The sequence below is a fragment of the Anolis carolinensis genome, chromosome 2 (assembly GCF_035594765.1).
Source record: "Anolis carolinensis isolate JA03-04 chromosome 2, rAnoCar3.1.pri, whole genome shotgun sequence".
Taxonomy (NCBI): domain Eukaryota; kingdom Metazoa; phylum Chordata; class Lepidosauria; order Squamata; family Dactyloidae; genus Anolis; species Anolis carolinensis.
In genome coordinates, this window is record NC_085842.1 from 29272953 (window position 1) to 29289649 (window position 16697).

General features: G+C 41.6%; 1 protein-coding gene across 6 annotated transcripts in view; it reads right to left on the reverse strand.

The window, feature by feature from the left end:
* Positions 1-2038: 2038 nt before the first annotated feature.
* Positions 2039-16697, reverse strand: part of LOC103282646 (C-type lectin domain family 2 member D) — a 35423-nt gene continuing 20764 nt past the window's right edge. For 3 of the 6 annotated variants that reach the window (XM_062969538.1, XM_062969540.1, XM_062969537.1), the window contains exons 2-6: positions 9532-9950; positions 7960-8100; positions 7565-7752; positions 6553-6656; positions 4436-6121 (exon numbers count right to left, since the gene is read on the reverse strand). In XM_062969538.1, the coding sequence (XP_062825608.1) occupies positions 5992-6121; positions 6553-6656; positions 7565-7752; positions 7960-8100; positions 9532-9655 (687 nt within the window). In that variant the 5' untranslated portion in view covers positions 9656-9950 and the 3' untranslated portion in view covers positions 4436-5991. Of the gene's footprint in view, positions 2453-4435; positions 6138-6552; positions 6657-7564; positions 7753-7959; positions 8101-9531; positions 9951-11837; positions 12469-16697 lie in introns of those variants that run through there. The other 3 variants (XR_010002479.1, XM_008125381.3, XM_062969541.1) reach the window with 3 other exon arrangements.

Below are 16697 nucleotides of genomic sequence, written 5' to 3' on the forward strand. Positions count from 1 at the left end.
GAATACTTCTGGAACATGGCCATGCAGCCCGGAAAACATACAACCCTGTGATACCAGCCATGAAAGACGGCCATGAAAGCCTTCGACAACACATTAAGTTCTGTAGGTTTGTTCTTACGTTGAATTTGCATATAAGTCAGAATAGGTCAATGTTTAAAGTGTAACCACACACACACACACACACACACACACACACATATTAGAGTCATTTATCCAACATAAATGGGCTGGCAGTATGTTGGGTAAGCGAAAATGTTGGATAATGAGGGATTAAGGAAAAGCCCATTAAACATCAAATTGTGTTATGATTTTACAAATTAAGCACCAAAACTTCATGCTTTACAACAAATGAACAGAAAAAGTAGTTCAATACACGGCAAGGTTATGTAATACTTACTGTATTTATGAATTTAGCACCATGTTCTTCCACAGTGAGAAAATGGTTTCTCCCTTTCACCCTCCATTCATGCCACTTCATATTCCACTGCCCTGCTGGTTCAGTTAGAGCACTCAACTCTCTCTCTCTATATATATATATATATATATAAACAGAAGCTTAATCACCAATCCTTGTTTCCACAACAAGCCATTTTTTTCAAAATCTAATTCTCACAGAGACAGAAAGTGAGGTGATGTTTGTTTGTTTTATTTTAAATTTACCAAGGACTTGCTCAGATCTTTGGACCAAAGCATCCCAAAAATCTATGGTGCCATAAGAAAAAGTAGCAGAGAGCACCAGTGTATATCAACCTTTCACCAACCTGGCAGAATGGTTTGAGGGTTGGAGAAGAGAGTTTAAATCTCCACTTGGACACTGAGGCAAGTCATACTCCCAGCTTCAGAGGCACAACCCCTCTTAATAAATCTTGTCAAGAAACCCACAGTGATATGTTCACCTTAAGAAGTCAGAAATGGCTGGGAGGCACACAAGAACACCCATAAAAACACAAAACTGGAGATGAAAGCTTGTAATGAGATGAAGGAACCAGGGGCCACTAATGAAGAAAGCCACCTACCAGGGCAAATAGGGGAGAGCCGTGTGAGCCAAAGGGGATCTCTCCCCTGGGTCTGGGTCTGGAGCTGGGTGTCTGGGGAGCAGAGGGAGCCAGCTCCTGACCCAGACCTAGGGGATTCCACTGGGCTCCTGGCTCAGCAAGCAAACTGAAGGAAAGCGAAAACACACATTTTATACACTCTCTGGTAGGTGTAATAAATAAAAAAGGAAGGGAAAGGCAAAAATCCACGCTCTCACAGACAACATGGACTCAAGAGCATGAGGAAGGACATAAAATATACCAGGTGCAATTGTGGAGAGAAAGAGAGAGCTCTGTTTGATGACATTCCCAGGAAAAGAAAGAATCACAACAAAGACACTAGAAGAGCTTTCAGATTGTTTTGGAAATTGGGAGGAATAAAGATCAGATCGAAATCATAAAATATATGAAAGTAGCTACCCAAGCAACAATTGCCTTAGGATGGAAAGATGAAGGGAAATTAAAAATGGTTTGAATATTTATCAGAGTATAGGCTCCAAGCAGGGCCATAGCCAGACAAAAATTTCGGAGGGTTTTTTTTTTGATAATTTGGGGGTGGGGGTTGAACTCCTACCCCCCCCCCCCTTTACAGGCCTGTCAATATTTGCTTGAGATAGTGCTTGCAGTTCTGGAGAGACTCTTAATTTTTTGTGTCTCATAGACTTAGCATGGGGATTTGGTTAACCGTTTAAAATTCATGAATAAACCAGGTTTTTTATCCGCTACAGGCCTGGCTCCAAGATTATATAAGTGAAAGAAGAACAAAATATATGAATGGTCATCCAAAGGGGAAATGGGAGCTGAAGCGGAAAGAGCTTATAGCCAGAGTGAAAGGAAAATATAAGTAATTGAACCAAAAAACTTTATGAGTGAACAAATAATATAAATCAAAGAGTAGAGTCATAACTGTTCCCGGAGAGAATGAGGAAGAGGGAGGGGAAAAATTGGATAGGTATAGGTAATTGATGTATAGGACTATAAAAGATAGAATGTAATCAATAGAATGTGTTATATGGAGTTAAAAATAATGTATTATTGTGTAAATGCAATTAGACAATATTACAAATTACTTGCATCTAACCAAATAATAATAAAAAGATTGTTTTGCAAACTCCAGAATGGTTGCAATGTCCTAAGAGCTAATACGGTGTTAAAATATAATTGTTGGTGACTTTAGTTGGATTGCAGCTTAATTTCTGCACTACAAAATAGCAAATTGCCTCCAACTCACTACCAATATTCTTCAGTTGATTTTCACATTCTTTTTGAACATTAATAAGCATCTACAACTATAGCAGAGGTACAATGGTAGCAGTTTTCAGGAGAGAAGATGAAAACCTTGTGATATGTAGATTGTGGAACCCAGCATGGTATTTTCTGATTTCTGCAGTTCTTGTTCTTCATATTGCCCAAAATGACTGAGTAAACAAGGTATAAAGGGAACAGAGATTAAGAGAAGGTCCAATGTTTTGAAAAAATGCAGGGATTTAGATGATGCTAATCTTTAGATATATCTAAAATGTGGACTTAAAGGGGCCTACATTAAATAAATACAATATAGTAAAAATCAATCCCGTCCAATACAATAAATACAATATAGTAAATAATTACAAAGGACCAGCATTAAAAATAAGATTTGAAACATTGACCACATTATAAAAATCTAAAACATACAGTTAAATATCTTGGTATCCTTAAAATGTTCTCAAACAAAACATATTTTGCAGGCATAGAACAGGATTGTGAGGACAATAGCTTTATAAACAAGCATAGAATCAAACCCTGGCTTCTACTAATACTATGGCTAGCATTTTGTTGGTTAGTTTCAATGAGAGTAGACTCAACTTTTGAAAGGTCACATCTCTGTTTTTCAATAGAATTAAAATACAGCGTATCTTGATTTTGATAAGGCCTTTGACAAGGTCCCCATGATTTCTTGCAACAAACTAGTAAAATGTGGGCTAGACAATAGGCTTGCTCAAATAATTCGTTTTCCCCGTTAACCGTTATTAATTCGTTATTTTCGTTTGCTTTGAAGCAATTTTGAAGCATTGGTTGTCCACACGTCTGGATATCGCGGTTTCGAATCGCAAGAGGCCGTTTTTCGTTATGTCGTCGTTTTTTTCGTTAGGAAAAAAAAAGCTTTTGCAAATCACCCAAACTCCCACCATTCAGGCCCTTTCCTTTTGCCCCTCAGCAAAAGGGGCGTCACGAGCTCAGCCAATGGGAGGGGGCGAGGGGGAAGGAGGCCGAGGAGGAGGAGGAAGACGGAGGGGGGAAATGGCCGCCGCCGCCTCGCCTCAGCTCAGGCCTGATACTCAGAGGTTTTGACGTCTGTGCGAAGCTAGGCAAGTGGGGTTTATATATCTGTGGAAGGTCCAGGGTGGGAGAAAGAACTGGCAAGTGTGAATGTTGCAATTGGTCACCTTGATTAGCATTGAATAGCCTTGCAGCTTCAAAGCCTGGCTGCTTCCTACCTGGGGGAATCCTTTGTTGGGAGGTATTAGCTGGCCCTGATTGTTTCCTGTCTGGAATTCCCATTTTCTGGGTGTTGTTCTTTTACTGTCCTGATTTTAGCTTTTCTGTAGCTAAAAATGCATATAAAATTGATTCTATAGGGAGGATAAATGATTGGATTTCAACTCCTACAGCTTAGCTTTCTCTGCCAATAATGGTACCATATCAAACTAAACCTCCCAAGATTCTGTAGCAGTGAGCCATCTTGGATATTGTAAGGGATTTATTATTATTATTATTATTAGACCTTGCTCCCAGGAAGGTGCCTTCGCTGTGGCTCCCAACTTATCTATCTACCTTTCCACATATTCTCCACATTGTGTGTATGTGTATGTATATTATATATACATGAGCCCCGATGGCGAAGTGTGTTAAAGCACTGAGCTGCTGAACTTGCAGACCGAAAGGTCCCAGGTTCAAATCCCGGGAGCAGAGTGAGTGCCCGCTGTTAGCTCCAGCTTCTGCCAACCTAGCAGCTTGAAAACATGCCAATGTGAATAGATCAATAGGTACCGCTGTGGCGGGAAGGTAATGGCACTCCATATAGTCATGCCGGCCACATGACCTTGGAGGTGTCTATGGACAACACTGGCTCTTGGGCTTAGAAATGGAGATGAGCACCAACCCCCAGAGTCAGACATGACTGAACTTAACGTCAAGGGATACCTTTACCTTTACCTATACACACACACACACACACACACACATTATGCAGGGACTATATATATATTATATATATACACAGTATATATCACACACACACCAATTTAACAAAGTTTCAGCCACAAAAACAAAGTTTCTGAAGTAGAACAATGACTTTCACAGTAAAGACAACCCAATTTAACAGGAAATAAGACTTTCAAACCAGGAACAGATTTCTGCAATTATTAAAAAATGGTTTATTATAAAAGCTATGAAAATTCGCCAAAAATCAGAGGATAAGGGAAACGTTCCAAATTTTGGTGAGCTATCAGTGTTAAATGTGTTCTACCACTGTACCAAGTTGGAAGAAGATCACTCAAAAAATGAGGGTGGGAGAGTCCTGTAAAGTCCTCTCCCTCTGTGCTGTTTTTGGGAATTGCGCATGCGCGTCCGCCATTAACGAATTAATTTAGAAAATAACGAATTTTCGTTAATTTCGAATTTTTTGGGGGACCAAATTCGGAAATACCATCAGAAACGAAAAGCTGCCCCCCTCTAGTTTTGAAACGAGTTTAGAATCAAATTTTTCGTGGATCGATCAAGCCTACTAGACAATACTGTTGTGGTAATCTCTGAGCAGTTAGACTCAATTTAACCCTCTCTGGGGGAGATTCCACCAAAATGCAGCAGAGTAGCAAAAGCAAAAGCTTTCAAATGCAACAGTTACTTACATGGGGCGAGAAAGAGAAGAGAAAAAGAATTAGTGTGGCCGGTGACCTCCTGTCGATTCCACAGGGATAAAGTTTCATTAATATTATTTCCAGTATTTCTTATATCGGTCTCCATACTTCCCGCTCTTTATTTATTTATTTACAATATTTATATTCCACCCTTCTCACCCCGAAGGGACGTAGGGCGGATCACATTACACATATAAGGCAAACATTCAATGCCTTAACATAGAACAAAGACAAAGGCAAATGCAGGCTCCAAGCTGGCCTCGAAGTCATGACCTCTTGGTCAGAGTGATATGTTGCAGCTGGCTGCTCACCAGCCTGCACCACAGCCCGTGCCCATTTTCTTGCTTCAACTGGTCTCATTAAAGTAGTCAACTCAAAATTAATATGACGTTTTTCTCGGAAGTACTTTTCCACCGGTGACCAGTCTGTATTTTGTTTTTTGTTTTTGTATGTTCTTGTAATAGAAAAGTCATAGAGTCCAAATCCATGTAGTCCCTTAGTTTGGTGATCCAGGAGTCTTCTGACAAAATTTCTTTGGAGCGCCATCTTAGAGCTATGAGGACTCATGTTGCTGCTGTTATGTAGAAAAATAATACATCTTCATTTCTTTCTAACAGAAAGTCCATGATATTTAAAATGTAATATTCAGGTTTAAAAGTGAATTTCTTTTTTTAAAAAAAATTGTGAGTGGGTGTGGATCCTTTTCCAAAATCCCTTAATCCCTTTACATTCCCACCATACATGTAAAAAAGTCACTGTTTGGGCATTGCACTTCCAACATTCCTTCTTTTGATTTTTATAGTATTTAGATAATCTCCGTGGGGTTAGGAACCATTGAAAGAACATTTGCTACCAGTTCTCCCTTAATTTTAAAGAACTCGAATATTTTAATTTTATCTTCCAGTTTTTTCCCAATCTCCGAGAATTGGGTGGCCCAGATCTTGTGCCCACTTGATCATTGTATCTTTTACCCCTTCCGATTCGGTACTCCACTCAAGTACATTTTGAAGGGCTTCAGTGTATGTGTAGAGGAGGAATCAGGGCTCAATTTCTGCAGTTCAGGCAATGCTTTTAAACATGTCTTTGCTACAGACCCAGCGTTCTTCTCTTGTGCAGCTAGAGCTGGCAACAGCTATATGATTCAAATATGCACATCTCCTTCCATTTTCAGTTGGAAGTGTGAAGAACCTGAGGAGCAACAAAACTGTTAGGCAAAAAAAAAATATGTATGACTGTTAGAATTAAAATTCACTAAAGGCTTGAGTAATCCACAGCCTCATAATGCATATTTCGTTTATCTCATTGGTCGAGTGTCAGTTCACTAGCAGATAGATACTTAACGAAACATAACAAATTTAGAGCCTAAAACATGTGTTACTGTACTTAAGAGTTTTTGAGCATTTGATTTAGAGTTGTCTTGTTGAAAAGTAGAAATGGGTCCTTTACTTTCAATGATTGTGTAGAAGTGAGAATTTCTGGCCTTGATAGTCATCAAGCAATACATGCTGAAATCTCCTCTTCCACACAAACACTGAAGGTACAAAAGCCTCTCCAATTTTCAACCTGCCAACCCTAATGTGGGCATTTTTTGCTTCAAACAGAACAGAAAAGAGACCTACCCTTCTGTGAAAATGCTGCCATTGATCCATCTCCAAGGTTGACCTGAATCTTTCTGTAGGCCAATCCAGTGATCAGGAGGGCTTTTGTAACGTAAAAAGAAATCCTTAATCAAGAAAGGAAGGAAGGAAGCACAGATTACCAACTCCAGTTTGATGACCAACTCCTCTCATTTGAGAACTAGATGAAGGAAAAATAAAACCAATGTATTGTCGAAAGGTTTCATGGCCTGAATCACTAGGTTGCTGTGAGTTTTCTGGGCTGCATGGCCATGTTCCAGAAGCATTATCTTCTTACATTTCACCCATATCAATGGCAGGCATCCTCAGAGTTTGTGGAAAGTCCAGACTGAGAGAAAGAACTCTTGTCTGTTTGAGGCAAGTGTAAATGTTGCAACTAGCCAGCTTGATTAGCATTTAATGGCCTTGCAGATTCAAAGTCTGACTGCTTCTTGCCTGGGGACATCCTTTGCTGGGAGGTGTTAGCTGGCCCTGATTGTTTCTTGTCTGGATTTCTCCTGTTTTCTGAATGTTGTTCTTTATTTACTGCCCTGATTTTAGAGTTTACCAGTATTAAAAAAAACTCTAAAATCAGGACAGTAAACACCTCCCAACAAAGGATTCCCCCAGGCAGGAAGCAGCCACACCTTGACGCTGAAAGGCAATTCAATGCTAATCAAGGTGGTCAATTGAAACATTCACAACTGTCTCAAACAGACAAGAGTTTGTTTCCCACCTTGAACAGTCCAAAGATATATAAACCCCACTGGACTAGTTTCCAACATACCTCATTACCTGTGAGGATGCCTGCCATAGATGCATGTGAAACATCAGGAAAGAATGCTTCTGGAACATGGCCATACAGCCCAGAAAACTCACAGCAACCCAGTGATTCCGGCCACGAAAGCCTTTGACAACAGTTGATGGAGTATTTTTTAAAAATAGTAATAATTTTAGTGTTATAGAATTTGATGAAAGATCTGAGATTAACTGTGCTCTGAATTTTTATACTTACGAGTGTTTCTTGGGAGCCGACCACAGCCAAGGAGGCATTGTGGGAGGAACAGTGGCTGTTGCCAGAGGTCCAGTTTCCTTCATTCACTGAAAAGTAGTAGCATTTCATTTGATATCCCAGCCAACCTTTTGGACAAGGATCAGCAAAGACAGCAGGGAAAAGATCTGGACATACTTCGTTTTTTCTCTCTGGTGATGCAAAAGTTTTCATAAACTAGGATGTTAATAACATTGTCCAAACTGTACCTGTCAGGATGTCAGCACTGAAAAGATTAAGTTGAGCATGAATGCAATGGATCTATTAACAAACATTCTAGACTGCTCACAAATACGTTAAGACTTTTTAAAAGTTTAATATAACTGATAGATTGCACAGTATAATTGGACTTCACTCACCTGCTAACAAAATGGCAGGGATCAGAATAATAATAATAATAATAACTGTCATTGTCAAAATCATTGAATGAAAACATGTTGCAGGTATGACATACTCCCCTCTTTCACTCTTGTAGCACCAACGGTTGTTCCAGAAAGACCCTTAAAAGTAAGAAAAAGGCAGGATGACTTTGTACCAGGGTGAATAACAATTTTGTGTAGAAGATCAAGATAAAATCTTTTATATATTGTATTTTACTATGTTATTTAACTATTTTAACTGTTTTATTATTTTATTGTATTATGATATACTGGTAGTGATCCTGCCAGTTGTGTAAGCCACCCTGAGTCTCCTCGGGGAGAAGGGCGGGGTAGAAATAGCAGAAATAAATAAATAAATAAATAAAACATCAGTGAACAAGAGGAGCTTAATATAGTGAAGTTATTTTTTAGGTAGGATCGTCAGGTTTTTTTTTTCCTTTTACCACATTTTTCTCTTTAAATATCCATTAACAACCCCTTTCCAAGAATGTCTTTCTTGAAAGCCACCAACCAAGGTGTCAAGGACGCAGCTTCCTCCACTTATTCCGTTCCCAACACATCTGTATAGTTGGTATCACCATTCAGAATGTCCTGAAAACTTAACTGTTAGCCCATTGCATGCAGTCATGTCCCATGTTACAGAAATGAAAGATGCAATTCTGTTTCCTGAAGACCACTGAATTGATTTTCTAACAACGCCCCTCCACTAGGGCTACCAGCCCTAGCATAAAATAGGAATGACTATCTCCTAATAGGTAAAACTTTACAGAAGAGTTGACTGTAGTGAGGATGTCCATGGACTATGTTCTTAACTCAGAATAAGGAAGGGGTCTACCCTTCCCCAATTGTATTTATACAATACATAGTTCAAATATCTGTAAAGATCTCACATTAGGGATGCAGAAATTCCCCGTCCCATAGTTCTCCTCAGGCCAGTGTGAAAGGAAATGAAGCCCCCCCCCCCCCATTATATAATGTATTTAAATGAGAGAAAGGTCTGCGGTCTTGGAGTTAAGGACCAGTATATTCTTTCTAGACTTTCAGTGGTGCAGCAAGTTAAACTGCTGAGTTGCTGAACTTGCTGACCAAAAGGTCAACAATTTGAATCCGTGGAACAGGGTGAGCTCCCACTGTTAGCCCCAGCTTCTGCCAACTTGGCAGTTCAAAAACATGCAAATGTGAGTAGATCAATAGGTACCACTCCAGCAGGAAAGTAACGGCGCTCCATGCAGTCATGTCGGCCACATGACCTTGGAGGTATCTACGGACAATGCCGGCTCTTCGGCTTAGAAATGGAGATGAGCACCAACCCTCAGAATCGGACATTACTCGACTTAATGTCAGGGGGAAAAGCTTTAATTTTACCTATAATATGCATACATCCAACGAGCACAATATACATACAGTGAGCAGAAAAACTGCCTTCTGCCCAGGAAGAAGGGGAGCTTGTCTTTCTTAGATGCAGGTTAATAGTTTGTACATCCAATTTGGGCTGGCAGTGAATTCATAGCTTTTCTGGAAATACAGTACTGTCTATCTCATCACACTCACCTTTTTTAAAAGGTGCTTTTCGGCAGGATCTTCTGCCCAAAGGCATTTTGACTTCTTCAATCTCAGCTCCTTTCTCTTCTTCATTTAGGTTCATTCGGGTTTCTATTATATGAGCTTCAGCCATTTTTCTTGAGAATACACGGCTCTTAATTGTCCACACTAAGCCTATTCTTGCTGCAGATTTTATTCACATGATATGATCAGAGAAAACAAACTTTAAATACCATTTAATCATGCACTTTATTCTGTGCCTTTGGCCTTCCAAACTGGCAATGCAGTCTTTCCCTTTAGTGCTGTATAAAACCGTTGTTTTGTCTGCTCTTCTAATCAATGTAAATAGTCCACATTTTCATTTGCTGAAATGACAGTCTTTGTTCTGTGAAGATATTCTCCCTTTCTGGTCTGTCTCCAAGATTCATCTGTATTGGGGAAAACATGCACAGAATATGAAGTTTGTACTATTTTCAATTCCATATGCAGTGTACTTTTATTGCATAGTGGCTTTTGCTAGGCTATTTTAGCTTTGCTTCTACAGCTTTGCAACAAATATGGCACAGCAGCATACAACCACCTTTTCCAATCTAGTGTTTTTAGTCATTGAGCTATAATTCCCACTATCCTAATTCAATATGTATGTAACAAACATATGTACCTAGTGCTCCTAGGTATGTATTTTCTAAAGTAGTGGTTCTCAACCTGTGGGTCCCCAGGTGTTTTGACCTACAGCTTCCAGAAATTCCAGCCAGTTTACCAGCTCTTAGGATTTCTGGGAAACATCTGGGGACCCACAGGTTGAGAACCACTGGTCTAAAGGGACCATTCACAATATCATAAAGCTTTTTGACACAGATTAACTCAGGTTAATTTTTTCTCCTTGCAGAAAAAACATACTGGTCTGAATATAGGATTCTGTTAAAAACTTGATCATTATCCAAGTTTTGCCATGGTAAGGGCTGCTTTCTCACTTCTCCGGCTCACTTTCATCTTTGCCTGTTCTTCTAAGAAGACCTCCCTTTAAACATCTATCTATAGTTCTCTTCCATATGCCATCTCTTCATCTGAAGGCCCATCCAGACAGTACCTTTATCCCAGGAACTCCCACAGAAAACAGGAGGGTGGCCAGACACCGTTCCCTCAAAACATGGAAGCAATTGCTGCAAAAGGAAAAAAAGGCAAGCTTTCCAGGTGCGGGAATATCACGGTTTTGAGCCAAGCCAAATATGCGGATATTCAGGACTGGTCCGAGGAAATATAAAGGGGTACGCAAATAATAATAATAATAAAAAAACTTTATTTATACCCCACCACCTTCTCCCCAACGGGGACTCGGGGCGGCTTACATGGGGCCATGCCCAAAACAATACAATGTAAACAGCATATAAAAGAACAGCACAACACAATACAATAAGCAATACAGTAAATAATATCCATTACAAATAAAACAAGGAGACAATGAAAACAAGGGCAGACCACATGAACATTAAGTTAAAACTCGGGGTGAGAAAGACATAAAAATAAAAACCACAGCGAACAGGGTCATAAGGGAGTGGGGTATTCTGGAGGATAGATATTAGAGGGAGCAACGGAAAAGAAATATAAGATGGTTACTCTCCAAAAGCACAGTGAAAGAGCCATGTTTTCAAGTCTTTCTTGAAGGCTGCTAGTGTGGGGGCTTGCCTAATCTCCGCGGGCAGATACTTCCACAATTGGGGGACCACAGCAGAAAAGGCCCTCTCCCTTGTTCCCACAAGGCGGGTCTGGGATATCGGGAGTGGGGACAGGAAAGCTTCCCCTGATGAACGAAGGGATCGTGTAGGCTTGTGATAGGAGATACGGTCACGAAGGTAGGTGGGTCCCAAACCGTTTAGGGCTTTATATGTGATGGTATACACCTTGAATTGGGACCGGAAAATAAAAGGCAGCCAGTGGAGCTCCTTGAACAGGGGAGTAGATCTCTCCCTGTAACTCGCCCCCGTAATTAACCTGGGAGCCGAGCGCTGGACCAATTGTAGTTTCTGGGCCATCTTCAAGGGAAGCCCCACATAGAGCGCATTACAGTAGTCCGGTCTAGAGGTAACTAAGGCATGCACCACCGTGGTCAAGTCAGACTTCACGAGGTATGGTCGCAGTTGGCGCACAAGCTTGAGTTGTGCGAAGGCCCTCCCGGCCACCGCCGACACCTGCGCCTCAAGCGTCAGCGCTGGGTCCAGGAGGACCCCCAAACGGCAGACCTGTGATTTCAGGGGGAGTGCAACCCCGTCCAGCACAGGTTGCCACCCAATACCCCGATCTGACGCGCGACTGACCAGGAGGGCCTCTGTCTTGTCAGGATTGATCCTCAGTTTGTTCCTCCTCATCCAGTCCACCACAGCAGCCAGGCACTGATTCAGCATCCGAGGGGCTTCCTTGGATTCAGATGGAAACGAGTAGTGGATTTGCGTGTCATCTGCGTAGAGATGGCAACGCCCTCCAAAACTCCGGATGACCTCTCCCAGCGGTTTCATGTAGATGTTGAATAGCATGGGGGATAGGATAGACCCTTGCGGGACCCCACAGGTCAATGGCCAGGGGTCCGAGCAGGTGTCCCCCAGCTTCACCATCTGGGAACGCCCCTCCAGGAAGGACTGGAGCCACAGCAGAACCGTGCCACTGAGCCCCATCCCAGAGAGCCTCCCCAGAAGGATACCATGGTCGATGGTATCGAAAGCCGCTGAGATGTCCAAGAGTACCAGCAGGGTCACACTCCCCCTGTCCAGCTCCCTGCGGAGGTCATCCACCAAGGCGACCAAAGCCGTCTCGGTGCTGTACCCAGGCCTGAAGCCAGACTGCGAGCGGTCCAGAAAATCAGTGTCATCGAGGAACTCCTGGAGCTGCGTGGCAACCACCCGCTCCAGAACCTTGCCCAAAAATAAAAATGTCCCAGCAAATGGAAATCATGGGATTTTTTCTGGGTTTGTTCCTGGGTTTTAGATGCTTGTTCCTGATTGGTTGGTTCCTAAAAAGAAGGTGACACTTGAGTGGAAGGCAAAAACTTTGTCCTGTGAAGAGGAACTTCGTCCTTCACATATTTAATGAAGTTTGTGGCAGAAAAAGGAAGTTCCTGGGGTGCAACAAGTACTTCCACATTAAGCAGTACACAATGAAACAGGAACAGACACTTTCAAACCAGGAACAGAATGTCATAATTGCTATAATTACTCAGACCTTTGGCGCTTTCAGACAGCACTAAATCATGGGTTTTAAGTAGGAGCAAAAAAAAAAAAAAGCCCAGGACTTCAGAAGAGTCCACATAAAGACCTGTTAGTCCTGGGATTTCTGCCTGTGTTGTCCAGACTTGCTACTTTGTTCTGAGATTTAGAGGCGCCCAAGATGGCTACCATGGGACTTCCGCCAGAAACCCCCCAGATGTTTCATGAAGTATCTTCCACACAAACAAACCTCATGGGGTAGGATGACTACTGCCCAAGTCAGCAGTACACAATCAAACAGGAACACACACTTTTAAGCCAGAACTTTATCATTATCGACTATTTTTACAGCTTGGCTGCCTGGCCATTTGCCCAGACAGATTTTGTTGCGTACTTGTGGCATCAAACAACAGGGTGCTGTTCCTGGATTATACATGGCTTTTTCTATTAGTCACCTGCATGATTTGGCTCTCAGTATTTACATTCCTCTCCAGCACATCTATGTCCCAACAGCCAGTACCAAGTTTTTGCCATGCCATTTACTAAACTGTACACATGTTGTTAGCATACACCCAATGAGGAACCATATTTATAACCCGGCAACCCATCCTGCTGTTCCCTGGCACAAGTACACCACGAAACCTGTCTGCAGAGATGGCCATATAAGTTCTGAGTAATTATAGTACTAATTATGGCATTCTGTTCCTGATTTGAAAGTGTCTGTTCGTTTCATTGTGTACTATTTAATGTGAAAATACTTGTTGCACCCCATGAGGTTTGTTTGTGTGGCAGATACTTCATGAAACATCTGACTTGGGCAGTAGTGGCCCTACCCCATGAGGTTTGTTTGTGTGGCAGATACTTCATGAAATATCTGGGGGGGTTCTGGCGGAAGTCCCAAGTTGGCCATATTGGGAGCCTTTAAATCCAGAGCAAAGCAGCAAGTCTGGACAACAGAGACAGAAATCCCAGGACTAACAGGTCTGTATGTGGACCTTTTCTGAAGTCCTGGGATTTTTTTTGCTCCTACTTAAAACCCATGATTTAGTGCTGTCTGTTAAGCGCCCAAGGTCTGAGTAATTATAGTAACGAAGGCATTCTGTTCCTAGTTTAAAAGTGTCTGTTCTTGTTTCATTGTGTACTACTTAATGTGAAAGTACTTGTTGCACCCCAGGAACTTCCTTTTTCTGCCACAAACTTCATTAAACAGGTGATGGACGAAGTTCCTCTTCCCAGGACAAAGTTTTTGCCTTTACTCAAGTGTAAGCTTCCTTTTGGGAACCAACCAATCAGGAACAAGCATTTAAAACCTGGAAACAAACCCAGGTAAAAAATCCCATGATTTCCGATTGCAGGGGCATACAGACATGCAAAGATCTGGATATTTGGCTAAAAACCACGATATTCCCGCACCTGGAAATCTCGCGTTTTTTGCCTTTTGGAGCAGTTGCTTCCAGGTTTACAGGGAACGGCATCTGGCCACCCTCCTGTTTGCTGTAGGTGCTCCTGGGATAAAGGTACTGTCTGGACAGGCCCATAGTTCTATGGCCATCTGTGCAGACAGATTTTGTGGTCTACTTGTGCCAGGGAACAATAGGATGATGTTGCCAGGTTATACATGTTGGTTCCTCACTGGGTGTATGCTGACAACATGGGTATAGTTTAGTAAATGGCAAAAACGTAATATTGGCTGCTGGGACATGGATGTGCTGGAGAGGAATGTAGATACAGAACGCCAAGGTCATGCAGAAGGCTAATAGGAACAGCCATGTATAACCCAGGAACAGCATCCTATTGTTCCATGCCACAAGTACACAACCAAATCTGTACAGCCAGGCTGTAAAAATAGTAGACAAAGTTCTGTTCCTTGCTTAAAAGTGTGTGTTCCTGTTTAACTGTGTACTGCTGACTTGGGCAGTAGTGGTCTTACCCCATGAGGTTTGTTTGTGTGGCAGATACTTCATGAAACGTCTGGAGGGCATAGTTTTTCTGGCCAGGACAAAGAACTGAACTTTTGCAGTGATCTGCATATCCGAATCTCCACATATTCGCATCTCAGGGTTTTGTTTTTTTAACTGCCGAGGTTTCTGGTGAAAGTCCTGTGGCAGCTGTCTTCAGAGCTTTAAATCTCGAAGCAAAGCATTATGTTCGGACAACAGAAGCAGAAATCCCAGGACCAACAGGTCTGTATGTGGACCTCTTCTGAAGTCCCGGGATTTTTTTGCCCCTATTTAAAACCTGTGATTTAGTGCTGTCTGGAAGCACCCTGAGGTAACCTTTCTAGCTTTAGTCTTCCCTCTTATACACACACACACACAGGGCTGCTGTGGGGAGGGGGGTTAGGGGTTCAACCCCCCCCCAGTGGCCAGAGATGGAGTGACAGCACCTCCCCCCCCCTCCGGTAGCTGGAACCGAGCACAAGCCAATGAGATGCTGAAGATGGGAAAAGCCTATATATATATATATATATATATATATATATATATCCCCTTCTATGTTTGATTGTCTGTCTTGTATATGTATAAAAGCAGCATTGAATGTGTGCCATATATGTATGTTCTGTGATCTGCCCTGAGTCCGCTTTGGGGTGAGAAGGGCAGAATATAAATACAGAAATGAATAAATTATTTCAGTTTCAGAAAAAAGCAAAGGGAAATCTTCTCTAAATAAATATTTTCAAGCAAACCTCTTAGCAGGGTAGCCTTAAAATTACCATAAATCAGAAACTACATGAAGGCACACAACCACAAAAATGGGAAAAAAGTAGAAGTCTGGTGAGACGTTTGCACAAGGCCACAGAATATATACCATGGATGTCAAATGAAAGGCATAATCCAGCCTGCAGGTCTATTAATTTGGTCAAGTTCAAAGCTGGGCAAAGGTATGCATAAAACTAGGATATCATATGTGCTTGCCTTCCATTCTAATGGTGGGATGAGGTATATTGCACATGGCTGGAAGGATTTGCATGTTTAAGTAAATTGCAGCTTTCCTCATTGGACTTGAGGTCCTATCATCCACTACATTTTTCATGTTAATAGGAGTTGGAGTCGCAAAACTTCTTGAAAAGTTAACTGTCCATCAGTTTAGCTTTATTCCAAGAATAGGTGAAGATTGGTCCTCAATATGCTGGAGTGCAACTAATGTATGATGGGAGTTGTGATACAATAACATCTGGAAGGCTGCAGTTTGCTCTGTTTAGAGTGGAGGCAATGCCTCATTTCTGCCTTTGTACCCCATGTGGCTGTTTTTAACGGCTTCACGAATTTGTCGATTTTATGGCCGGTCTTGCTGTTGCAGCAAGGTCACACACACTCTTCTTGAAGAAATGGCAGCTGTGAAACTCAGGGCACCCATGGCTTATATACAAAATGGCTGCAGGAGCACAAACTGGCTTGGTTGGAAGAAGCCCCATGGCATCCAGTAGGTTTTCCCTCTGAATCAACATACAGTGTGGTGTGTTGAAGAGTCTGCGTATTTGCCATTCACATGAAAACTGAGCCACACACATTAAATACTGAATCTGCATGAGAAACTTAATGGCTGCATATTACTTTTATATTGTATCAGATATAGCACAACCTTTTTGTGTGATGACCCAAAGGAGTCATTTTTCACAGAATTGAGAGTTGGAAGAGACCATAATTAATTATTATGATCATCATTATTATTATGTTTATTTATATCTCACTTTTTCTCTCTATATAGAGACTCAAAGTGGCTAACAACTCAAAGCATTGTAATACAACTTAAAATGTACAATTATACAAGTACAGTATAACACAGTATTAAACATAATTAAAAGCCTATAAAATTGCAGCAGCCCCTGACAAACTTACAAACCTTCTTCCTTAAAAGCCTGCTTGACTAAAAAGGTTTTAACCTGTGGCTGCTGCTGCTCAGTCACTTAGTCATCTCTGACTCTTCATGACCTCATGGACCAGTCCACGCCAGAGCTCCCTGTCAGCCGTCACCGCC